The sequence below is a fragment of the Strigops habroptila genome, chromosome Z, assembly GCF_004027225.2.
Source record: "Strigops habroptila isolate Jane chromosome Z, bStrHab1.2.pri, whole genome shotgun sequence".
Classification (NCBI taxonomy): Eukaryota; Metazoa; Chordata; class Aves; order Psittaciformes; family Psittacidae; genus Strigops; species Strigops habroptila.
Genome location: NC_044302.2, coordinates 20,660,566 through 20,686,715, shown reverse-complemented (window position 1 = coordinate 20,686,715; position 26,150 = coordinate 20,660,566). Strand labels below are relative to the sequence as shown.

General features: G+C 42.0%; 1 protein-coding gene across 1 annotated transcript in view; it reads right to left on the bottom strand.

The window, feature by feature from the left end:
• Positions 1-26,150, bottom strand: part of GLG1 (golgi glycoprotein 1) — an 86,229-nt gene that overhangs the window by 8,281 nt on the left and 51,798 nt on the right. Inside the window, exons 5-23 of the mRNA XM_030511887.1 lie at positions 23,286-23,489; positions 22,582-22,653; positions 20,265-20,448; positions 18,403-18,617; positions 13,603-13,724; positions 12,969-13,070; positions 10,780-10,933; positions 9,089-9,226; positions 8,178-8,264; positions 7,192-7,254; positions 6,456-6,569; positions 5,959-6,047; positions 4,968-5,085; positions 3,892-3,984; positions 3,192-3,329; positions 1,977-2,100; positions 1,268-1,410; positions 932-1,033; positions 148-255 (exon numbers count right to left, since the gene is read on the bottom strand). Coding sequence (XP_030367747.1) covers positions 148-255; positions 932-1,033; positions 1,268-1,410; positions 1,977-2,100; positions 3,192-3,329; positions 3,892-3,984; positions 4,968-5,085; positions 5,959-6,047; positions 6,456-6,569; positions 7,192-7,254; positions 8,178-8,264; positions 9,089-9,226; positions 10,780-10,933; positions 12,969-13,070; positions 13,603-13,724; positions 18,403-18,617; positions 20,265-20,448; positions 22,582-22,653; positions 23,286-23,489 — 2,370 coding nt within the window. The remainder of the gene's footprint in view (positions 1-147; positions 256-931; positions 1,034-1,267; positions 1,411-1,976; positions 2,101-3,191; positions 3,330-3,891; positions 3,985-4,967; positions 5,086-5,958; positions 6,048-6,455; positions 6,570-7,191; positions 7,255-8,177; positions 8,265-9,088; positions 9,227-10,779; positions 10,934-12,968; positions 13,071-13,602; positions 13,725-18,402; positions 18,618-20,264; positions 20,449-22,581; positions 22,654-23,285; positions 23,490-26,150) is intronic.

Sequence of the window (26,150 nt, the reverse complement as noted above, 5' to 3'; positions counted from 1 at the left end):
AGGCCAAAACTGAGATGTGTAAGGGAATTTGCAGAGCTCTGGCATCATACTAGCTAGAACAAGGCATGGGCTGTGATCTGGAAAAAAATCACAGGTTTCTGCAGGGATGGGATGCCTTTTAGAGCACATTCAATTTATTTCCCTTACCTTCTTGCACATTTCAGTTTTTATTTTTAGCAGATTCACTTTCAGGCATTCTTCCACCTGCCCAGTCTGCTCCTGAGCCGCTGCTTCTTCCGCACACAAAGTGGAAATCTATTTAAAGCAGGTATTTTAACATAAATAGCTCACAACAATCATTCTGCCCTTTAGCACAAATATACTTCAATATGTTAGTTCATCACTGGCTGCACCCAGAGAACACATGATGAGATATCTTCCTCCCTCCCAAATTTCCAGAGCCAAATGCAGGCTGGCTCATGCAAAATGCACACCCTTTGAAACCCAACAGCATGAAGTCAACAGTACTGTACTGAGAAGGAAGGCAGGGAGGGAAACAGCACAGGAATAACATTAGAAGATGAACTAAGGAATACTTGAGGCATGGCTGATTCAGCTATCAAAAGTGAATGCTCCAATATCTGACTGTCTTCCAGTTAAGGCTGACAACACCAGAGAACTAACACACATTTATTTTTAACAACAGGAAAGCACTATTTTTCCATAGTCGCAAGTACTGATGAGATCCCAGATGAAAAAGTTAACTTTGTACTTAATGGAGCACAGGAAACTGTCATTCTTGGACACTGGGTGAGTGTCACAAGCAGAGAACCTGACTAGCTAGAAGCAGGTCAAAGGGGTTTTATTTTGTGGTTTGAGTTTGTTGGGGTTTTAATTATCATCAGGAGAGTTCAAGTTTTAAGAAACATGAATCTGTTACATTAAGGGAGTTTTCACCCTGAAAAAGTAGCTGTGGAGCTACTTCTCCTACCTCGTCAGAGCAGTGCATCTGGAGTTGGGGATCCAGCCGATAATCAAGAGCTGATTCCTGGATTATCACTTGAATTTGGTCCTCGCAGTCTTGAGAGAGACGCTATTAAGTGGAAAAAGTCATTAACCCACTCCATGACCTTTATTTTCATAAATCAATCACCTTGCATTTTAACCTGTGTATCTTGTATACTCATATAGAAGCCTAAAAACTCATTTATGTACAGCCTGTTACATACATGGAAGACACCACAAGCCCAGGCTGGATGTGTGATTCAAGGACTGTTGCTCAGCCCAATCCTGCAGTTTCTCATCTGCATGCACCAGCTCTGCTTACCTGGTCTGCATATTTCAACTTGAGGCATGAGATGACTTGGCCTTCCAACTCTGTATCATCCTTGGCTCTATTCAGGATATTCTGGCAAAATTTTGGGATGTCTGCTTTGCACGCCTTCCTGAGCACTGGATTTAAGCGGTAATCTGACAGGGAAAGATGACAGAACTTCATTAGAAGTACAAATATCTTCTGATTACAGATATGTTCTGATTACAGAACATAACACTCTAAAAGGGATTGGACAGAAGTTTCCTGGATGACATTGTACCACCAATGAATTTAATTTTGGGTCTAGAAGAGTGTTTTTCCACAACAGAATATTTACTTGTGAGGTAAGAGCTTCAGGAATAAAGTAGGTCAAATAACACCTGCTGACCCTCAAGATGTGACTGAATAAAGTCACTGTGTGCACTGACAGCCATGAAGGAATCATAGAATCCCAGACTGGTTTGGGTTGGAAGGGACCTTAAAGCTCATCCAGTTCCAACCCCTGCCATGGGCAGGGACACCTTCCACTAGAGCAGGTTGCTCCAAGCCCTGCCCAGCCTGGCCTTGAGCACTGCCAGGGATGGGGCAGCCACAGCTTCTCTGGGCAACCGGTGCCAGGGCCTCACCACCCTCACAAGAACAAAACAAAGTGAATACTCTTCCAGCCATGCAGACCACTCAACAGCTCAAGTATGTTATGTATTTTTTCAGAAAAGGATACCTGTGTTCTGTGTTATTTGGCGTTTGGTAATCATTTGCTTGCATTTAGGATCCATCACTTCACTGTTCTTGTTTTGTTTCAAACACTGCAACATATTTTTTGAGTCTGCCTCTGGACAAAACCGCTACAAAACAAAAACACCCCATATTTCATCACTAAGCACTTGAAAATAGGAACCCTAACCAACTATACTAATGAAAGAGAATAGCCAGCCCAACCCAGAGGTACACAGACACACGCACTAGCTCCAGCACCTCCTGTTAAAAAGAACAGTGCTACTCTATAAATTGCTCATGGGCATGAACATCTCTGCTTATGGACCGAGCCACACAGTCTCAACTGGCTTCTACGCACCAGCCTCTGTCGACAGCATCAAAAGCAATTTGCCTTTATTTTCTATTCTTAAGTTACAGCACACTTGGCATGAAATACCCACCAAACTAGGTCTCATACCCAACTCCCCTTTATTTCAGAAGCTACAAAGGGAATCTCTTAGGTCTACACACAAATCATTGTTCTGTGTAAATTCTGGCTGGACAATGTGACAAGTAAAGACTTCATGAGTAACACTCAGGACAAAGATAGATCATATAGAATGAGAAAGCAGAGAAGAGCTCACTGATGCTAATTTGCCCATTCCCACTCTGAATCAGATAGTCAAAAGTGTCCAGCTTACCCAAAGTCCAGACCAAGGTACTAATTTTCTTTTGTTAGAAACTAATCCTGTGGGTGTAAGACAAGGCTGTTGCATTTTCTGCATACAGACCACACAGACTAGTGTTCTGGAGCTTCCAATTCTGGTTACTGTGCAAGATTGCCTCATATCAACACTCACTGCTGCTTTCCAGTGGTACCACCTTAAGCCTTTAAGCCAGCATTTCTGATTTTAAGTTTTGTATGAACTTGTCTGCTTTATCAGTTTGATGAAAGTCTATGTGCACCAGGTCAGGAGTGAACTGAACATGTTACTCCTCTCTGTAGTCGCAACTTCACCTTTGATAAAAGCCAATCCAAATCCAAACTGTCTGGATGAAAACTGTATTATAAGCCTCAGCACAGACTTGCTCCTCAATTCTGCTGGCAGTTGTGAAGACATTTATTAGTGCACAGGCTTTGATCAGGTATTTGGAGGAAGTAAAGTTTAAAGGGAAGCTCACAACTGATAGAGCTCTTACATTACAACCTCACCCTCTTAACTCAGCACACTACCATTACCTTAATCATTTGCTTGCAGACTCTCATGAGTGTGTAGTCCAGTTCTGGATCCATCATCTCTGTCTCCTGCAGTTTAAACACCTTCTGGTGGCACCGGGTACTCAACTGCTTCTTGATTTCTTTCAGGCATTCGATAATCTATAACAGTATTACAACCATAACAGACACACTGTTGACATGATTCTGTTATATGCTGCTGAAAGCTACACGTTCCCCTAATGGCCATCTTCACCTGATTTGTGCAGTTACGTTACCAGTGCCTACATTTTATCAGGTCATTATCAACGCTTATTTCCAGTACTAGCTTTAGGTTCACCTTTACTCACAAAAATTTAATGAGATGAAGAGACTCACCTGCACTTACTCCAAAACCCCACACCTCATCTTGCAGACATGAATGACTAAGAAATGTTTAGCAACATTTGCAGTAACCAGCTGCTAATAGTTTAAAACTAGCATTAACTGAAGAATGAAGTGTTCACAGAACTGCATTCACCCAGTATTAATGCTTGTGAATCAGTGGAAAAAAACCCTGAACAACCAAACCCAAAACGTTTAATGTTCCAAAACACTGCCAAAAGACTTCAGTGACATCAAACTGAAAATCTGAAGCTGCACTCACAGGGCAAAAGTGTTCTTCAAAGGTTTTCTGAAGTGAAAGTACAAATTAAATGTGTAAATTATTAATAAAATGCATTACCTGAGCATTGCCATAGGGCACGTTTTGGCAGTAATTCTTGATGTCACTTTTACAAGCCTCATACAGTTCTGGTTCAAGTCTGATATCCTCAGTCTGCAGGATAAATTACAGTATGAATATTTATGTATGATTCTGAAGACTATTTTATTTTGTTAATCTAGTAACTAGAGCCCTCTACTCACAAAAAGCAACTCTCACAAGGCCAGTTTCTTTGAATTTAAAGGTCTTGGGTGTGAGAAGTGATGCTAGTGGGAAATAAAACTTTAAAAATTCATCCACTGACTTTTCAAAATGAAGAAAGGGTTTAAACCAAATTCTATAGAGGGCAAGTTGTTCCTACTGCTCCTCCTAGGAGGGCATCAACACAAATGTCCAAGACAACTAAAATCTTTTCAGGAGAAAGCTAAAGGACATTATTAGCCACTCATCTATTGGGGGTTCTGGAGGAAGTGAATGAAGTTTCCTGCTTTTAAGTGATGCCCAACATTTGAATTTTTCCATACAAAGGCAAGAGTGCTGCCTCTTCTGATACGGGTCTACTTAAGGTGAAGCTTTAACACTCAAACAGTATCTACTGGACAAAGACCTGTAGAATTTATTGCTGTAAGCACTTCAGCCAGAAGCTGAGAGGCAGCCTTGCCTACCAGAACAAATACTCCTCCTATTTATCCACTGAGCAACTTGGAGCAGCTGGAGTCGAGTTGTTTCATCTATGCTTGCCTCCTCTACAGACTCCTCAGTCTGTAAAATGAAGCTTTTATTCTCTCCTAGAGGACTTTCAGGCCATCAGCATGTATATTAGGTAGCACGTTGCTAACACTAAACATAATCATTTCTAGATGAAATTCCAGTGACCATTTAGCTTGCCTTAGCCTTCATGAAACTATATGTAAGGCATTAAAGTAGACAACTGAAGGGCAATTGAGTCTCTTGTTGTAAAAAGAGTAGAAAAAAATAAGTTAGATACATCTTACAAATAAGCTTCCTTTTTTTTTTCCCCCCAGCGTGGACAAACCAGGAAGCTTTAATTGAAAGACCATGCTAGGAGACAGATCAAGAGCTTCATCCATGTTTACCATCTCTAGCTCCTCAACACGCAGCTGTTTGCGGCACTTCAGAGAGACCCTGTGCTCCTTGGCATCCTGCAATGTATCATTGCGCACAGTTGTGCTCAGACAGATCACAACATCCACCCTGTGGAAAAGAAAACAGCTTTTTACTCACACACCTTTCACTTAGGTCAGCCAAGATTGGTGTTGGACCAGCACATCAGAGCAACTCACCCCAAGAATCCAAACACATGAATTACTTTTGCATCTGTGCCTACTTCTAGCCTGGTACAGCAATGTGTAGAGTAACTGGACCACAATTAAAACCTAAATCTGATGTTATTTAATTGGAGTCTAGATCAGCGGACAGGAAGATACTCAAAATCCCACCACACTCCTGGCCAGCAAGACTTCTGCTCTCAAGGCATATGAGCACTTCAGAAAATCTTTACTTCACCTCAGGCATAAATGAAGGTGAATACATACATGGCATTGCAAGCAATCCTACTGCATTATGGGAAGGGCATGTCTACCATAAAATGAAAACAGTCTTGCTAGCCACGAACAGGGTTGACCTTGTGTGCAATTTAGCCTTACATTATCGCAGTAGGCCATTAAAAAACCCCTTACACTGAAATGAATAAACCAGCTAAAACAAGGGGATATTTTCCCTTCCCAGATCAGCAACTGGAACAATACTAGAACATCTTAGAAGACAATGAATCTGGCGAGGATATAAAACATATTGGGACATGCAGTCCATTAACTGTAATCATCAGCTATTTTCAGAGCACAAAAAATAAAGAGGACAGGCTTGTATGCAAGAGTAAAGCAGAAGTAATTTTAAACAGGCAGTGCCTCTACCTTACACATCTGCAGAACACAGTCATTAAGGGAAAATGGACAGAACAATCAGCCTTTAAAGGAAATCCAGCATTTTCTGTCCTATCATAAAATACCCTGTAACTTTATTATACATTTATACAACCAAATTGCTGTTTGGTCAGGTGCTACATACTTTTTTTTGATGTTGGGACAAAGTTTCAGCACGTCCTCCTTGCAAGCCATTTTAAACTTGTATGAGAACCTAAAATCTTTCATTTGAACCTGCAAGACAGAAATGAAGAGAAAAAAAAAACACCCCACTTTGGTCACTTGGAGAAAAAAGAAAATGGAAAGTGCTGCTTAAAGAATGCTTGTTGAATCATACAATCAGCAAATGCTTTTGTCCACAACTTATTAATGTGAAAGCAAGGGGAATGCTGCACTGCTGAAGAAGTTGGGACCTTATCTACCAACACCAGGGAGGAAGGAAGGCCTGAAAATAAATCTCTCCCAGAAGGGACCATTTATGACCAGGCATGCAAGTACAACTGTCTGAATTCACAAGAGCACTTTAAATATAGTGGGAAATCAATCTTGAAGCAGGAGGTGGGTCATAATTAGCTAATTCCTGTCAACACCCTCAACAAACAGAACAGGCTCCCACTTATAGCAGAGAAAAGCTTTGCTTACAAGCTGGAAATGAGTAACTCCAATTGCACATTTTTCATTCATTTCCTTCTGATGTTTGTTCTGGATCAGACACTCCATCAGGTCCCCAGAATCAATCTGGTTATCTGCAACCTCCTGAAGAAGAGATGAAAGACTTAAAAATGAGTTACTCTTACAAGTCATGACTTTTGTGCTCCCTTAGTCCACTGTGACCAGGAAACAACAGAACTTACAGTCCCACTCTGTCGTGAGCTTATCCTCAGCATTAACTGACCACCCTAGAACTGTACCACCCAACTCTACCGAACAGCTAGATTTGTACATATAGTTCAGAAAAGAACCATCTCAGGCACATGCACACTCTAAATTCAGGAGAACATCCTGCAGAGACTCAATGCTTACAGGAAGTATTACAGTTAGGTGCCTTCATTGTGGAGTGGCTCAACACACTGCTTGCAGACAGGAAAAAGAGATTAATTTTAAACTCACTGTAAAGAGTGATTTTTCCAATCAAGGGCAATTTTCATGTTCAGACTCTAGCTTTTATGCTAGGGCTCTGACAAGAGCAGAAGCACTAGATGGAACTAAGAATTTTTATTTTAGGGTTGTTATTTTTTTTCTATTAAAGACTTATAACTGCTTACCTCTGATTTTACTTTTAGGCATAGCAAGTACATCAAGAACTAATACTAAAAAAACCAACCTTTCCCACAAAGTACTTTCCCCCAAAGATATTCACACTATTACAGATACTCACATGACAGAACGTCTGGATAATGGGCTCACACGCTCTCATCAGCAAGGCTTCGATTTGAATGTCCTGCAGAAAACATGCAATATTTAATTTTCACAGTGAACGGACAAGGAAAAAAGGCTCTGAGAAAAAAAAAAAAAAAAAAAAAAGCCTGTGGTAACAAGTTAAACTCAGCCCAGTTTACAGGACTTGGACAGACGCAATCCATACGATTTCACCCTTCGGTTCTGGAAATCCTAGGGTTCACTCTTGTGAACAAGATGGCGAATGCAAGACAAGCCTTCCAGCTTAAGAGCGAGCCTGATCTCCACAGAAACTCATTGATTGGGTAATTCATCCAATCTCCTCCAAACTGGATGCTACAGCACTAGAAATCACCTTACACCTAGGTAGGAGTTAAAGAGTTATGATAGTTCTGAGCAAAAAGCATTTTGTAATCAATGGAAATAAGCTTTCCCTAGTACATAATGTAAATTTTAAGAGATATACAGAACAGTTTGGGCAAGACAGTCAAACATGCAGCTTTATAAAATAAGTAAAGCTGCTGACCCCACTGAAAAGCTCTAATGATGTACCTGGCAGTTATTTCTTGCAAAATTTTGGGCATGGGGGAGGGAAGTTGCAATATGGTTCTCAAAACTACTTGCAAGCAAGACCAAAAAATGAAGTCTCATGACATATCTGGACTTGTACTAAAGGTAACTGCGTTACCTGTGCAAGAAATCTCGGCTTTGGTACCATAACCAACTTTTTAAGCAGGAGAAATTACATCTCCAGCCTAAAATCCTGAACTGTTGTTCATTTCTCTTCCTCAAGAGCCGCCATGAAAACTTCCACTGCATGGGGCAAAAAGGATGGTCGGTCTGATCCCCAGAGAGCTGAATTTCTGCACTATTCTAACCTCATTTTTATCTCCATCACTATCAAAATGACATGCTTGACGAGACATGCTCAACTATTCCCTTTTTCCCAGGCTGAAAACCACTCACCTCAGACTCCAGCTCAGTGAGGTTTCCCACTGTGTCTCTGCAATCAGACACCAAGTCATCAAGATGGTCCTGAAGGCATTCCAGCTCCTATAAAACCAGACATTTTAGTGTGTGATCCAAGAATCCAAGCTGAAAATGTGGGCTTGAAATATTGTAACACACGTGAAACTGTCCCCTCCTTGTAAAGTCCTAAGTCTCAATTAACCCCAACTCTTCTACTGGCACTCCCAGAACACATATAGGTAGTAGTGACTGAGAACGTTGGCCTAGGGTCTTACTGCTTGTTTTCAAAAGCTGTATGACATCCTTTCACTACCAGAATATCATATTTAGTTTTCCCTTTGCCTAACCTTAATGTAGTTTGTTAACCCAAACTACAGCCTATGATGGGCACTTCAAAAAGACGATGGTGCATGCTCTACTGTCGGTGCATAGTCTGCTGTTGAATGGCTCCTTCCCTGCCATTCTTCCCTACCAGAACACAGCAATTTAACTTGAAAGTTGAAACTTTGTTAAGTAGCAGCAGATGTTAGTTCAGTTCTATACAAACACAGGAAGCAAGTCATTACTTGCCAAATGGAAATGGGATAAAGTTTATGTGAGAAATGTCAAGCCTGTAATAAGAGTATTACAAATAAGAGTAAGGGTGGGCCTCCTTCATTAAAGTCCTTCGTGTTAATTATCCCCTTTCCCTTTCTCTTTCCACTATGCATTTGACCTACTGAAGCCATGCAGAAGGTGCAAAGCTTCTTCATATCACCTCTGTCTCTAGTGTAGATGTTTTAAACTGCACTCTTTTTTAATATATTCTCAGCTATAAACAGACAGCTAATGAAGATGGCCCTTTATGCCCTTTTTGCCCTTCCCACCCCTCCAGGTACATGAAGTAGCAGTGTTACTGTGTGCAGTACCTGCCCTGTCTCAGTTTTTTCACTGCACCACTTCCCCAAGTCAATCATGCACTTGTCCTGGAGGGCTGGGTCAAGCTTCACATCCATGGCACGCTGATGGAGGATTCTCTGGACCTCTGCTCTGCACTCTCGTGATAGCTGCAAAGACGGCAAAGAGCTTTCAGCATACAGGGTCTCCAAATCCACACAATACAAACAAGATGCGGCCAGGTAAGGTACTGAGAGTGACCATGAATGCCATCAGCAATCCTCAAAAAGCACAGAAGTCCTGTACTGCTCAGCACAGGCCTGCTGGGTCCGCCACAAGCAATTCAGGCTCCAAAAGAATAATTTAGTTTGGATGGAGGGTCCTTTCATTCCACCAAAAAAAGTTTTATATTCTTAAGTCTTCCCTTTGTTTTTGAAATGAGATGTCAAAGCAGGTCCCTAGATCATCTGCTGTAGTGCCCTCTTGGTTCAAAGGCACAGACTGTTTCTGGAGAAGCCAGAACAGTTCATGTCCTCAATACCAAAAGGGAAGCACAGAATGAGACAATATAGACCAGCTATAATTTCTTCTCAGCAATCCCTACTGCAGCACATCTGAGCCAACATTTGCAAGACTGAAGAAACCAATTGTAGAAAACCAAGGGATACTGGTATGGTGCTTGTCAGACCTAAATGCATTGGTGGAAGCTGAAAATTTCATACATTTGAAACTGCAAACCACTGCACATCACCTAACATTTTGTGGACAGCACTGGATGAGTTTGTTTTCAAACGCTAAATTTCAAAATGACAGCTGCTCCCTTAGTCTTTTTTCCACAAGAAAAATACATCCAAAAGCCGTTTTTTCTCTAATAGATTATTTGCAGGGTGGCTACTGATTTCTTTGGTCAGCACTAACATAAAACCAAATTAAAATAGTCTCAAGTCAGCAGACTAAGAAACTGCATTAAAACAAATACTCCCAAAAGAAAGATGCTTTCAATCAATACTTGACCTCTGCCACAAAAGACATTTTTAATCGAAGATGTAGAAATTAATCTGTAAACCAGGCAATTGTGTTTAAATGGAACCGAGTACCCAGCCGCTTTCAGGGGAGTGCCTTGATAAAGGCACAAGAGGGCAGCAAACTTGTGAAGAGTAGCTCTGAACCAAACAAATGTGATGGTGGATCTCCAGACTGCAGGGCAGCAAGTCAGATCCCTACTGTCTTCTTCAAAGTCAGCATAAGCACGTTCACCCACACAGTATGCTCTAAAGAATTGAAAAGATGCTTTGTATCAATAGGAAGAATTTCATGTGGTGTAATCTGAAGCTGTACTCCAATCAAAACATAATTAGAAACAGCCTAGGAAAGCTGGGCTTGGAACTCCTCTTTGCATAAAACCAATTTTGCTGCTATGCTAGCTATCTACAAGGAATCACATTTCTCTGGAAAGACAAAACAGACACACGAGAGCTGTTGTCAGCAAAGTTTCCCCTGCGGGCAACTCTCACATCTTACTGTTGGCTATTTTGTCTTAACAGAACAACAGAGATCTTCAAGAAGACACACTTTAGGAGTCGGGCATCTGAAGCAGTGCAAGTACTATCTACAGGTAAATGTTTTTAAGTAGCTTTTGTGAGTTCTTTCGGTTTTAACACAGTGCGTCCAACTTCCAAACATATGCGCAGCTCTTCTATCAAAGAAGAAGAGGAGCACTTACCCTCCTTCCCTGCTCCTCTGTTCGGTACGCATGCCTGTACAAACAGGAGAAAACAGCCCCTGGAGGCATCAGCTCACTAGTCTCATTCCAGCCATGGGTATGGCAGAGACGGGAGGCATCTCCCTGACATTTGCGGTAAAGGACTGTATCCAATCTGCAATGAAAAGTTATCATTAGCACTTTATTCAAACCTTTAACGGTTTTCATATTCCTAAATTCTTTTGAGGCAGAAAAATCCACTCAAGTTTCAGACACCACTACATCATTCAGCAGAAGTGTCTACCCAACTGCCCAGAGAAGCTGTGGCTGCCCCAGCCCTGGCAGTGTTCAAGGCCAGGTTGGACAGGGCTTGGAGCAACCTGCTCTAGTGGAAGGTGTCCCTGTCCATGGCAGGGGGTTGGAACTGGGTGAGCTTTAAGGTCCCTTCCACCTCAAACCAGTCTGTGATTCTGACTGAATCAACAGGTGGCAAAATGCCTGTCACTGCATTTGGAATTAACTCCCCAATCTTGCAAAAAAATTTTGGAAGATCTTTAATTACAGATTATATCTTCTAGAATTGTCTTCTGCAGCATGCAAGCCAAATGCCGACACATGAGCAAAGAAATCATTTCTGGGATGTCCTAAAGCAGCAGAAAGGCAGGTATGTATCATGTTTTCATTATGTAAAACTTGTGTGTGCTTTGTTCTGCTGTCATTTTGAAAAGCCAGTTCATAAAAATCTAAGATGAATTATCGTCTGCTCTGAATTTGGGCTCACTGAAGACTCAGCATCCCTTGCTTTTGCATACAAGAAAACTGCAAGTGCAGATCTTTTAAGATGATGTCTAATTACATTAAAGCTAGGTGAGATATTGCCAAATTTCCAAATTAGACACTTTGGATTTCCGCAACACTTTAGAAGGCAAACATCAACTGATATCAGCAGACATCATTATATAGATAAAGATAAAAACAGTAAGTAAACCATTCGTACTCCATGCATCAGCTCTAGGTGCACAGTTAATAAAACAGCTTTTATAAGCCAGCTCTAGGGAACAGTGGTTAAACAAGAAAGATGAGCTAATGTTTCCCAGCCTGAAGTACGAATTATAATTATCTTTCCTTCCAGAAAAATGCAAACACTCAATCTTCCTTCTTCCAATCACGTAAGTTTGGCTCAAGCAATGAGTTACCTGCTGGAAACATGGTACAGGCAGGAGAACTAGCAATAAAGGGAAACAGGAAGAGAAGGAAAATTTGCCTACCTATGGAGACAGTTATCGAGATGAATAAATAAACAGCCATAAAATCCTAAACTCTCTGGTCCCTGAAACCCCAAGTATTTCAAAAGCAGAAGGTTCACAGAGCACGTCAGCTCTTAACTACTGGCAATGCTGCCTTGTAGATACAGCTGTGAGTCAGATTTTCTTACTGTTTGACTTGAACACCCTATGCAGCAATTGAAGCCCATGACTTCCTGCCTTACACTCCTTGTGGTCACCAAGAAGAATTATTCCACTTCTTGTGGTATCCCCATTTCATGTACCTTACTTCCTCACCTCTCAGTCTTCTTCAGAAGAAAAGCCAAACACTTATTCTTTCCTCACTGGTCATGTTTTATCAAACTTATACTCTCTTCTTAACCCACAGAGACACAAGGGGGTCTGTATATATCTAAAACTGCGATTTTTTTATGAGAACGTTTGAAAGCAGTGCTCCAAAGGGAGTAAATCTGCTCTACAGGCTGTACTCACACCTAGAGAATTTGGAAAAAAGGCAGAAATGGAAGCAGGGAGCCTCTCACAAAGTGGCTTTTTATTATACTTAGTAGTTTGGTTTTCTTAAGTCCCTTATTGTAGCACTCAGAGCAGATAAAATTGGCTGCCATCTGCGCAGAACACAACCTTCAACTTCAGTATGGCCAGAGGGAATTCTTTTAATTAAGGATGCAGTGGATGTCAGAGCTCAAACTTGACACATTTTAGGGTTGCATCATTTCTAAGTGAATATCTGATTTAAGTGGGCATCACACTTTCTAACCATCTTTTGCTTCTACTGTTCTGACAGGCACTAACGCCCTACAGACCTGGCATGCTTAAAAGTCTTCTTTTGAACAAGCATAAGCTGTACTGTTTTACATGGAACTGCTAATGCATACAAACACTGCAAGTGTCAAGTGAGGATAAATCTTATTTTACAGTACTCACTTCCAATCACGAGATATGAAATACTGGAGCTCCAGGAGCCTATGCTCACAGTCCTCTACCATCTTCTCAGTATACAAGTGCTCCATCAGGCAAGACAGAATCCTGCAAACAGAAGAAAGATAGTAGGCAACAGACTATTATAATCAAGCTGAGCTTCCTTGTAACAGCTGGCATTGCCAAATCAGTTTTTCCAATGAGCCATACATAAGATGTAGAAACATAGTGAAGATCTTTCTCTTCCTTCAAGAAGATTACATCCAAAACAACTGTATACCACATTTGTATCCTCTTAAATTCCATTAGTTTAGTTATCTCAGCAAGTCTGATGTACCACAACATTGTAAAGAATATTTTATATGAAGTCTGGCTGAGGAGACCATATGTATCAGACCTAAAGATAAAGGAGACGACTGTTTATGCAGTATGGGTTTGCTTAATTGGCCTTTCAAGGCTTTTTACTTCTCTTTGTGATATTGCTCAAGACAGAGTTCAATTCGCACCTCCAACCCTGTATCAATCGCTAATTTGGAGACTATCATTTCTGGACAAGTTTTAGTACCTATACTGGTCAACCACACAACCTTCACGGGTGCCCAGGAGAAACCAAAATCTGTTGTAACCAAGAGCCACCTACATTGGGTCTCCAGACCGTATGTGCTTGCAGGCAGTCTGGATCACCGACTCACAGGCCTCGTTCAGCGCTCGGTCAATGCGGTAATCTGCGCCGGGGTCGGTTTCTTGAATCAGTGTTTGAAGCTGGAAGAAATAAATTGTGGACAGGAAAACAAATTACCAAAATTATCAGAACAAGAGTTCTTGCAACCTTGAAGAGTGGCAATTCTATGCCAATACCAACACTACCAGGTATGTCCTCTACTCAACAGTTGCTTATTTGAAGTGCTTGTGCTGCCAACTCGATTGCCAGACACCAGAGTCCAGCACTGCTGAATCCTAATTGCCCAGGAACACGGGATGAGACCAGTTGCATGCTGAAGGTCAACTGTAAACCTGGACCACTTTCAGTTCAGTTCACTTACAGGTCTGATTTACAAAACAGACCTGGTAAAATTTGAATACTGTATTCCTGATCCACCTTATGCTTTGGTGGCAACTTCATCTCATAAGGCTGATGGTACCAAACTTTGTCATATTTTCATGGAGACTATCTACAACTGAAACCCAAATCAATTTTTAACGATTGGCTGTCTAACTACAAACAAAGTCTAAAACAGTTTTTTTAATTGCCTGGAGAGGTCACAAAAGCTTTATTGAAATACAGGATAAAATGTCCTGTTCTGCTGCCGCAAGTAGCATTTCCTCAGGGATGCTTGCTCAAGCTTTTGGAAGCTAGGTCAATCACAATTTGCTCTATAGTACACCATTATTTTTATATATATATATATATATATGTAAAATAAGAGCAGGGCATCAGGTTTTATATCATGACTTCTCTTAAGCAGATAAGTGAAAGATGAAAACAAAAACTTTCCAAAGATTTAGAGAGCAGGTTGCCAGCTTGAAGCTGTGACATCCCAACAGCGCTCCCTTCGTGACTTCTATATCCTTTCAACTTTGTAGGTAAATACAGTGTGAACAGTTTCATCAAGACCTTTCTAGTTGCAAAACAGTTATTCTGATTAAAGCTTCAGAAAAAGAATTACCTCTTATAATAAGGAAACATACTTTAGCATCCACAGCACTAAGTTTCGAAGTCCCTGGCATCTGAACATAGATTTGGGAGGTGCGTACTGGGAGAGGGAAGGGAATTCAGGTAAATATCAATCTATAGTTTTGGTGAGAAGGGTAGTTTTCTGGGCCATAACTCAGCCCACGATTCCCATGCCCCATTTCATCTCTCACCAAGCTGTGAATTCCCAAAGACTGACATATGGCAGACTGGTCATTTGACAGGAAAATATTTGTAGCTGACAAAGTTGGAGGAAGTGGGGGCAAAAACCAACCAAACCAAAACCAAACCAAAAAAACAGAGCTTGCTTAGAAGGCAACTCTACACCAACATCAAATGGTCTATGCTGTTAACATCTTGACACACTTGGTGATTTCTGTCCCTTCTAACCCAAACCAGTCTGGGATTCTATGATCTACAAAGTGTCCTTTATAAACTTTTTAAGACTCAGTGGAAGAAGAAGAATCCATTTGTTCTGCTTGTGTACATGCACAGCCTGCATGTAATAGAGGGCAATACTCTGCACATAAAGTGATGGCATCTAGTGTCAGATGTTTACATATAAAAAGGGATCAAGTACCATTAGGGGAATTACTCTCTCAAGGACCACTGGTGAATAAAATCTCAAACCTGACACTTTCTTACACACACAGCTTAAATAAACTGACTGGAGCATTATGTAGGCAGGATTCTTCCACAGGTCTCAACTGGTATTTTTGGTGCTACTAAGTGGAAGAGGCCAAAGCTCAGCAGGTACATCAGCTCGGAAACACAAGATCATCTCCCAGTTCCCCCTGTCCTGTTTCAGGCACTACTGCAGGATTCCCCTTGCTGATTCTCAACAATGTGCAAGATGTGCAGCAGCAAGTCAGCTGCCCTGTCTGCAGGGGTGAGGGAAAAACTTAGCACCAGTACTAAAAGCGAAGGTCTTATAGGATTTTCCTCCCTCCCACAACAAACCCTTGCAAGCTGAAAAGCAGCTGGATAAACTTTATAATCCTATGAACTTTTATTCTGATATGGAGCTAAATTAACAATTAATTATCAAGTTATTAGCTGCATTAGAAATTGGAAGCAGAAATACCTACCCTTTTAGTAGGGATTATAGTTTTACACGCTTAAGGGACTGAAGAGAAAAAAACATAGATGAGACCAGAGCAACAGAAAAACCACATATTTGAAAAACAGTTTGCCAGCAGCTCTAGTACAAAATATTACTTCCACTAAGCAACTCCACAGGTGCCAGACACTGCCAGCGCAGCTGTAGACCTTTTTAAGGGCTGATGCTCACAATCACGGGACTTGCGTATCTGCTGCCAGATGACCTACAGCACCACACAGGATCTCTATCTTCAAAGAATAGCATAGCAATGATATTTGCAGAAGACCATTTAATGACTGGAACGTATCGAAGTTGTATATGCTTCCCCAAAGCAAAGAGCAGCTTGTTTTACACAGGAAAACATGCTCCAAAAGTAGTAGCTCCTTCTGTTGATATTTTTTCCTTAATAAAATGCACGCCTCTATAGAAGTACATCCATAGTACAAATAATAGAGGCCTTATCCTATGAGCAGGAAGATCACTCTAACACAATAAATCAAAACAGAACAAACCCAGCAACAGCTGAGGCAGCCATTACCATTAAATACAAAAATATGAACAATACATGATTTAGTACCTTAGAAGCTGTAGGCAGCTATATAATAGCACCATGCCAGCCCTCAGGAACGCAGAACACTGGAATGTTTAACCTATTCTTGCAATCATCTACTTCCTCTTTCCCATAAAAATACCGACAAACTGTATTTTATAAAATTAACACCTAATTTGCTGTGATTTGCACAGAGAATAGAAGAAAGGTCATTTAACTTGAAGGGGACTCATGGACAAGCCCTGCTGTTGTACCAACTTACTGTACAAAAATAAAGCAGCAACTTAAGTATAAGAGAACTGAAAAAAAACAAACCCTATAGATTTCTACAGACATCCTTTTCTTCCCAAAGTGTGAAACCTCATCTCTCTTTTGGGGTCCCCTGCCTTGACTTTTGACTTGTTCTAAACATGCACTTCATGATCAGGAAGTTGTTCCGAAAATGAACTGATCTTCTGACAATTTGCAATTAATCAAATTGTGAGGAAGCAAGTTCAACTTCGTGTTTAAATAGAAACAAGTATCCAGCCTTTCACACCAACACTGCACAGCATAAGTCATGCACTATAGCTCACCGCAGAAATGACTCAAACTGCACCAAACTGAGCCCAGCTGCTGCACCAGCACACCTGGTATTTATGCAGAAACAAGCTCCAGCAAAAAAGCACCCTGTGCCTTACAAAAATTTAAGATAAATGAATTTATCTTTGATTACATACACAAACTGGCAACATTTCAGGCTCAGGCTTTAAGCGCCACTGTCACTGAAAATGGACTATGGTGGTTCTTGTGTACTGCAGGAGGTGAAGAGCATACATCTGCACACATTCTTACATGGGCACTAACACTCCCTAACCATTTTTGGCATTGATGCCACTTTTCCAGGCCCACAGGCCATTAAAAGCAGGTATTAAGTACAAAAGAATAATATCCCATTATAAAGCACTAATGGTTTTGAACAAATACTGAATAATTGTTTTCAATTTAAATGGACTACAAACAGGATGCACCTGGGCTAAAATGGATGTTGAAAAAAAGAAAAATTATCCCATTTTAAAAAGGTATTTTGGAGAACAACATTTCCTCCAGTGGGTGCAATGACGACGATATGCAGCAGTACATTGTACCTACCTACCCTGAAGTCCCATCTCCATCATTTAAGCTGAACAAAATAGCAAAAATAAAACTGAATGGAAAAATGCTCTGATAAGATATAGTGCACTTCAAAGGACAGGCATAGGGGAAAAGGGAAAGAGAGGGAATGTTTTAAAACCTATTAAAAAAGCAAGTTTTGCTACATCTTGCACCAAAGAGAGAATTCCATGACTTAAGAGCTGCTGGAGAAGAACTACTGGAGAGCCAGTACAAAATCCAGAGCAAAACAATCCAAGAAGTATTTTTTGAAGGGGACCCCCCCCACATTGCTAATGTTTTGCTAGATATCAAGTTACACTTCATACCACAGCAGTTATTCAACTGCCTCCAACATGCACTGGTACCCAGCAGAGCCAGGCTGCCTTCAGCATTGCAAGACAAAACATTAACAGACAAATCTGCTTCTACTAACTGAACAACCCAGAAGGGAAGCAACAGAAAAGCTGGAGTCCTCTGTACAGGAAAGAACTTGGACCTGCTGGAGAAGGTCCGGAGGAGGGCCACAAAAATGACCAGAGGGCTGGAGCACCTCTCCTATGAGGAAAGGCTGAGAGTTGGGGTTGTTCAGCCTGGAGAGGGCTCCAGGGAGACTTTATTGCAGCCTTTCAGTTCTTAAAAGGGGCTTATAAAAAGATGGGGAGAGACCTTTTAGCAGGGCCTATTGTGACAAGACAAAGGCTGATGGTTTTAAACTGAAAGAGGGAGATTCAGGCTGGATGTGAGGAAGAAATTTGGTACAATGAGGGTGGTAAAATACTGGCCCAAGTTGCCCAGAGAGGTGGTTCATGCACCATCCCTGGGGACATTCAAGGCCAGGCTGGATGTGGCTCTGGGCAACCTGATCTAGTTGAAGATGTCCCTGCTCATTGCAGGGGGTTGGACTAGATGAGCTTTGAAGATCCCACCCAACCCGAACCATTTTAGGATTCCATGATCTTACCGCCTGCTGACAATTCATGCCAACGTTTCCCTTTTCGCCCCGCACTACTTTCATCAGGCAATGCAGAGTGCGCCCCTTCCGGTGCAGACCGGAGCAGTGGTGCTCGATCTCCCCTCGGCAGCTCAGGATGATTTCTGGGCTCAGTGAGAAGTCTTCCATTAGCATGCGCCGGTAGTCCAACATTTCACCCTGGCACTCGCTGCTCACTTGTCGACCTGAGCCAAGAGAAGACGCCATGATTCAGTATTAAGGATTAGCAGAGGCCTTCCTGACCTATGCTACCATCATGCCAGAGGAAGAGGGATGATGTCCACACTCTGGACAATACCAGAATGCAACAAATGTGCTAAAGCCGATGTGCTGGGAATTAAACCAGTTGTTAGCATAGCACCCATCATTTAACTGTAAAATATAGCCAGTCTATGGATTCAATAAATAGTTTTTGTAAAGGATTCCTGAAAGATTAGAAGAATCTCATTTTGGATTTCATGTTAAAGGAGTTGCTTCTGAAGAGAAGCTGAAAACGCTCAGTGGATCTGCAGGTCTGCTTTTCCCTATGTGCTCAAGGACTCATTCTTCAAGTGGAAGTTACCTCTGGTAACTGACCAGTTTGGGATGTAATTGGGAGAGTGATTTGTCTGGACAGCAGGTTGAACATTTTCCCTGAGGACAAGGTTTTCTAGAGCAACAGCACATGCTTTCTCAGGAAGCCAAGAACCAGAACAGAACATGTTACCAAGAGCATACATGGAGTATCTAGCAAACCACTGTTTGCACAGAAATCTAGCTTTAATAAATGCTTAGATCTGCTATAAGCTTTCCTACGCTCTCCATGCAGACAATTTGGTCCTCTCAGGCTATGCTTCTACATAACCCACAAGCTGCACAACCTGTTCCACTGTAGAAGTAGAAATTCGTAACTGAACAGCAGTTTTCTGCATGTAATTCAGGAACACACTTGCCCTACTGCAGGGAGAAGGGAAAAAACCACCCACAAGTTTTCCACAAACAGGACACATCATTTCCACATCGATCAGAAGCAATGAGTTATTCAAACTCAAAATGCACAGATTGCTTACGGTGTTACAGCCTTTCCCTCTCATGTCAGAGGCACGGCAGCATGCAGCCCTGCTGCTGCATCCGAACTGCTCAGCTGCACACCAAGGGGAAAAAACAAACAACTCTGCAGTGCAGATTAGAGGATATAACATGCCATTTTACATCTTACAGTAATTTCAGAGAACCTTTAGCATAGGTCCTGCTACATACAGCCTTCTAATGCCTCTGGGACAGATGCTGGTGTTACGACATCTCCAACTTGCACTAACTTAAATGAACAAAAATAATATTCTCACACTTACCTTCCTTCTATATAGGAAAAATTAGGGCTAGAGAAAGTAAGGCATTTACCCAAACTGCTGAACTGCAAGGAGAGAACATTACTTGCAAGAGGCAGAGGACTGAGTACCCCTGGCTTCCCAGAGTGATGATAAACAGGTTGTCTATCCTGTATTTTATCCTAGTAGCATATTTAATGCGTACTACATAAAGAAGGAAAAAAGCTCCTTGAATTCCTGGTGAATAGCAGGATTTGCAATTACACACCCAAATGGGATTTGCTGTTTTGCATTTTAAACTTCTTGTCTACACAATAGCAGTCAGCATCAGATTTACTCAGCTATTCTGATCTTCACAACAGTGGTGATTAAAGCCTTATGATGAGGAAACTTGCTGCTGAACCAAAGTTTGGAGGTTACTTGGAAGAGGAGACTGTAATTAGATGTTGAAGCTGAAGGTCCAGGAGAAACTTTCAAAACCCAGGTCCCAGCAAGTTACACATCTCTTGATTGAACTCCACTTACCTCTGTGCACTGCAGACTCCAAGCACATCAACAGGTAGGAAAGCCTGGCTTCCCGAGACCGAGGCAGGTTCTCCACGTTACAGCGGTATTTCTTTAGATCACTTTTACATGACTTTGCCAGCGAGTAACTGACTTTGTAGTCTTGGGCAATCAGCTTCTGGCGGGTCGTCAGCGCATCACGACACTGCAGGAGACACATTGGGATGGCTGGATGAGTTTCCACGTGGTGGCAGAGAGCCAGATCCGCTGCTTTTTTCAAGCTGCTTTAAAATTCATACATTTAAGCTGGACTGCAGTTAAATTTTATTTGTCTCATAGAGACAATGCACGCCGAGGTCAACAGATCAAGGGTTTTAAAGGCAGCAGCTCTCTGCAGAGCTCTTCTTGAAACTGCACATTCATCCAGCAATCTGGGAGAGCTCTGGCCATGAGTGTGACTCATTCTCAGGAACTAGGATCAGTCACTGACATTTATCCCAGCTGTGGTCCACACTCACCCTATGCCCTTAAGAAACAACTTTTTCCAGTCGCATTTACAAACTAGCATGTTCTTTGGATTTGTTCTGCAATGTGCCCAACAGATGACAGTAGATAAAATGGCCTAACCATGGGAATTTCTAGCAATTTTCCACAAATGGTGAGGCTCATGAGGATGCACTGACCCCAAACCCAAGCCCAGCAGCTGCAAGAACAACCCTCTAAATTTAATCCCAAAAAGGGCCTGCTAAGCTTAGTAGCTTTTGGTTTAAATTACATGAAAATTAAATCTGAGGGTGGCAGATAATTCAGAATAGCTCAAGCAAATTTGTCCCTTCATGGCCTATTTGAAAGGAAGGAAAACTGTGCCTGTGTAGGGTGGGGAGAGCAGGAAGCAATTGTGGCACAAGGATGAGAGAAGCCCTATAGAGCACTCTGCAATTCCTTACATCTGGTTTTTGACTTTTCTCCCCCTCCTTCCCATACCTACTCCAGGACCTGGAAAGCCCTACCCCAAGATATTCCCATCCCCTCCTTCATGCTCCCATCTCTGTGCCATAACTGAGCTCTTACGACTAGAGAGATGTAAAGCTCCTGACAGAGCGAGATTCAGGCTCACGGATCCCTCATCCCCCACAGCAGGGGAAGGTTGCGTACACCACAGATTACACAAAGCAAGCCACCCACCAGGCAGCTATTGCTGGCTACATGTGTCTGCACCATCAGCAAGGAGGGACTTTTTACTGGGTAACAGCTTCTACAAAACTAGTGACTCTGCAGATGGTCCAACCTCGGCAGCTACAAGAGTAAGAACCAGATTTTCTGTTCCTCCTGCTCTGCAAACTCCACCTCTGCCACAGCTTCATTTAACCTCTCAACATTGTGCATTCCTATCTTAGCTGCTCATGGAAAAGACCCCTCAAAAGCTACCACTGTCCCTGTACAACCATAACCAGGTTAAGCAAAAAAACCAGTCCATTTCAGTAATATGCTTGTATAAAATGAGGCTTTGTTTCGAGTCCTCAGGGATGACTCTCAGTTTTGAATTTGTTAATTGGAACTAAGCTTTCAGATAGCTAAAGCATCTAAAGAAAAGGAAATTAGTCTGATGCCTCCAGGCCTCTGCATCAGGCTCCTTCAGTGGAGCTTCTCTGAGGACAGCTTTACAGATATCCGTATTTATACCCTTTCAGACAGATGATATAATTCCACATAATCCTGAACAGTAAGATGGTGCTTCCGAAATCACTGACAGCATTGCTGCCTTCCTAGAACACCTACACCAATACAAACTCTTTTCGGGACCGGCTTTCGAGAACAACTTCTTTTGTTGTTGAAAACCACATCTTCAGGAAAAACATCAGCAACTATGCATCTCTCCTACAGAATTTGCTGCTTCACAGTTACTCATAGCCTTCGGGGGGGGGGAAGTGAACCTCACACAGCTTCCTGTGCTGAGGAACTTGGGCATTTTGTTTCTAATCTGTACGTTATGACAGCATTTATCCAAGGCTTACCATAGCATGGTACGACTTCTACTTTAAACACTCAATTACAGTGCTACTACTTGAGCTCCATATCTACCTTTGTAAAGCACCCACCCAAAATCTTTGATTTATTTAAATCCTTTGCTTTCAAGGCTGTAACTTGAGTACAACTAATTCAAGCCAGCAGTAGCTGAAAACACAAACACATCAAAGTCAAAGCATCTGTTAAAGCAGTCATCCGACCACAAAGATAATGGATTTTCCTCAATGCTAGAAAAGAATAATGTAGCCTGGACTGATGAATGATCCAAAGATTTCTGTCTTACGGTTGTCTCATCAAGACAGATACCTACCTTTTCACTCATTGATTCTTCAAACTTGTGATTAAAGAGGCACTTGTAGACTCTACCTTCCCCAGCCTGAGTCTGTGAAACAGAACAGTAACATTTACCATTAAAGACAAGACTTGTAATGCTTAACAAGTAGGTTAAACTACACCTAAGAGATTTTGTTTAAACTAGAAATATGTTAAAGTTAACATTTAAAATGATAGGAATAGCTTCTTTTAAATTTTACTGTATTTAAAAAAAAAATAAAAATCTGTTGTGTTCATCACCTTTTTAGCGAGAAGACGCTCAGCTCATACAAGCTAATTCAGACTGAACAATGCAGCTTTCTAGCTCCAGGGATAAGGAATGCTGTGAGTAGTCAGAGCAGGCTTAATCTTTTGCAATAGCGTACCAGTGCAGAAGGGAGCAGTCACCTTTGCTGCTTCCTCCTCCTCTTTCAAGTCCTCCTACTCCCTGCCATCCCAGCTCTGATGCCCATTAAACCATTTATGCCAATTCAGTTCACTTACCCACTGGAAATAACAACTGTTTGTTGGGTGAGTGAACTTAATACCAGATTTATTGTAAAGTGACAGCTACAGGGTGTCTGTTCTCAGTATTACACCTCTCTCAAGCTCCACTCTACCATTCCTTTCCTTCTTCCAGTGGAGTTTTGTGGGTTTTTTAATGTATTACTGTAGAAGGGAATGCAAAAGGAAACTACTCACATTTTCACAAAATCGCTCTCTATCATCTCGGCATGCAAAATAGAGATGTCGATCCAAATGGAAGTCATCCGAAGAGAGTTCAGCTACACGAAGAATTGCCTTCTTACACTGCTCAGACACCTGAATTCGAGGATCAGTCTCCTCTGCCTCTTTCACCAGGCCTTTTTCCAGGCATGCCACCACTTCTCCTTGTGAGTGGGCATCCTATATGAGCAGAAAAAGACAATATCCATAACCAAGCACATAAACAATCCAATGGGCTGTGATGATGGATAAGCACCACATAAATTAAGCAACAGTCTGTGTACACACAGGCTTCCAGAAGTTCAGCCTAAACTGCATTTACATTCAGAGCAGGCAACAGTTAACACTTGTACTAGCTACACATTTTATACACCATCCTGCTGATGGTCACCATGAAATCCTCCCTCCAGTGCTCTGGGTTTGCTTTAATGTGATTATCACTGCTTAGTCACGCTGCCCAGAGCAGTTTACCAAAACAGTCAGGCTATCCTGAACCTGACACAGCTCTCTGCACCATGGCAACAGCATCACATTAAGAACATACTTGGGGGAGACAAAAATCATAGTTCCTTCATGCTGAGCAAAGCCTTCAGTTTAGGTCGTGATAATTGAGTGATGCTAAAAAGGTCACAAAGGAACTTGGACCAGTGTAGGCTTCTCAGTGCCAATTCTTCCATTAAGAGAACTAAAAAAATTCAAAGCATTCAAGAATAGATGAAGTCTCAGAGAAAGTGGTCCTGGCCCAACACTGTATGACACATTCACTGTCCTGCAAGCCTGAAGACAACTTTGGACTACAAGCAGTGACTGCCAACACACACACAGAGCCTGTGCTTTGTAAGGAAGCCCAGAAGAGAGAGGGCAAAGCTGATCAAAGCTCTACTTAGTTTCCTACATCCTTTTTACATGTTTAGAAAGGGATCCATACCCCCTCTGTACCTCTCTAGAAGGTTTGATTCCTTTAATAAACAAGAACTCTTCTGGAACAGATCTCTCAAGGCTTCTGAAAGTTTTTCCTGTGAAAACAACTTTAATTTACGCTGCTCTGCTGTGAGAGGTTGTTGCTGCTAAAATTATATCAGACTACCTGGAGGCATACACAAGGCATGCTTATTTGCATCACCTGAATCCCTTAACCTGGCATTCACAGTAACCATGTAGGCAGCTCACTCTGCCAAGTAGATTCATACGTTGCTGTTGCAGTCTCCATAAAACATGACTGTGACTATTCAAAGCCACGCAACTCTTCCAAATCTTTTTGTTCCGACATGTCTCCTCAGGCAGGCAGCTTTTTATTCCCGTTTTAACTCTGCTATACGTGGACCACAAGCAGAATTGGCTGATTGCAGCATTGTAAACACAACCTCAAAGTGTAATTGGTTTAAAAGGGCTAAAAGTAGTTTTCCCCCTTAAAAAAGGGAAAAAATCCCAAACTCACGCACCCCAAAGCTCCTTATTTTGGTTTGCTCTTATCTTTGAGTGGGAACTGGCCAATTCCACATGCTGGCCAGACATCTGCATCTTTGAAGAAATATCATTATATATCAACAGTCCCTTTAGGATTCAACCCAAAGGGAATCAGAGGTTTGCAGTATGATCACCACACTACTTAAAACTGCCATTTATCCATAACCATGCCACACACAAATGCTGCTCTGCAAATCCTTGTGGTCAGTCACAGGCAGTAGTTAGCTGAGGAGCTGGCAAGTGCAGATGATTGAAAACAACCTATGCAGGCAGGTTTTTGCTCCAGCCTAACGAGGTTGCAGCTGGTAGGCAAGGCAAACCAAGACTACCCTCACCGGCAGCCTCCTCTTGCACACCAGCAAGAAGGGCACAAGGCAAGCTTTTCCTGCTAGGAAAACCAGAAGTTTCCTGGTTTCTTGCAGCGTGGGTCTCAAATCCTCGTCAGAGTCGTACTCGATATTAAAGGAAACGTACTTCTAACAGTGTAATCAAAGCAGATTTCTATACACTGGATGCTGAGTGTTTACTACTACATTTCAGGGACCCACCATGAAATGACCAATTTATTGCCTTACTCTTCAAATACAGTTTTTATATTTCGGTAGGTCATCCTGCAGCACTGGCTACTCTGCTGTCCTGTGTTACAGCAATTTTCAAACATGTTAAACCTTATAGAAATAGAAACACCCACATGTCAACGCAGCTGGCTCCTGTCCTGCCCTTTCCTCCCATCTCCAAGCAGCGACATTTTCTTTCCACATCCTTAGTGTTCCTGTGCCCACCTGATACTGTTTAAGAAATTTACTGGCTGAATTTGGGTTTGTTTTCAGACAGATCAGGTCCCTGAATGCTAGTGCTAACTAGTTAAGCTATTTTAAGGAGGTCCTAGCTTTTCATTTCTTCACAAGTGCATGAAGGCAGCTATGCTACTGGCCAAAAAGATTCTATATGGGACTTTACAAATGGCGGTTTAGAGAAATTAGCTTTTCAGGTTTTAATTATAGGCTAACACCAACTCCATTTAAGATTGCACAATCATAGAATCCCAGACTAGTTTGAGTTGGAAGGGATGCTAAAGCTCACCCAGTTCTAACCCCTCACATGGGCAGGGACACCTTCCACTAGACCAGGTTGCTCCAAGCCCCTGTGTCCAACCTGGCCTTGAACACTGCCAGGGATGGGGCAGCCACAGCTTCTCTGGGCAACCTGTGCCAGGGCCTCAGCACCCTCACAGGGAAGAACTTCTGCCTAAGAGCTCATCTCAATCTCTCCCCTTGTCAGTTGAAAGCCATTCCCTCCTGTCCTGCCCCTACAGGCCCTTATCCAAAGCCCCTCTCCAGGTTTCTTGTAGGCCCTTTAGGCAATGGAAGCTGC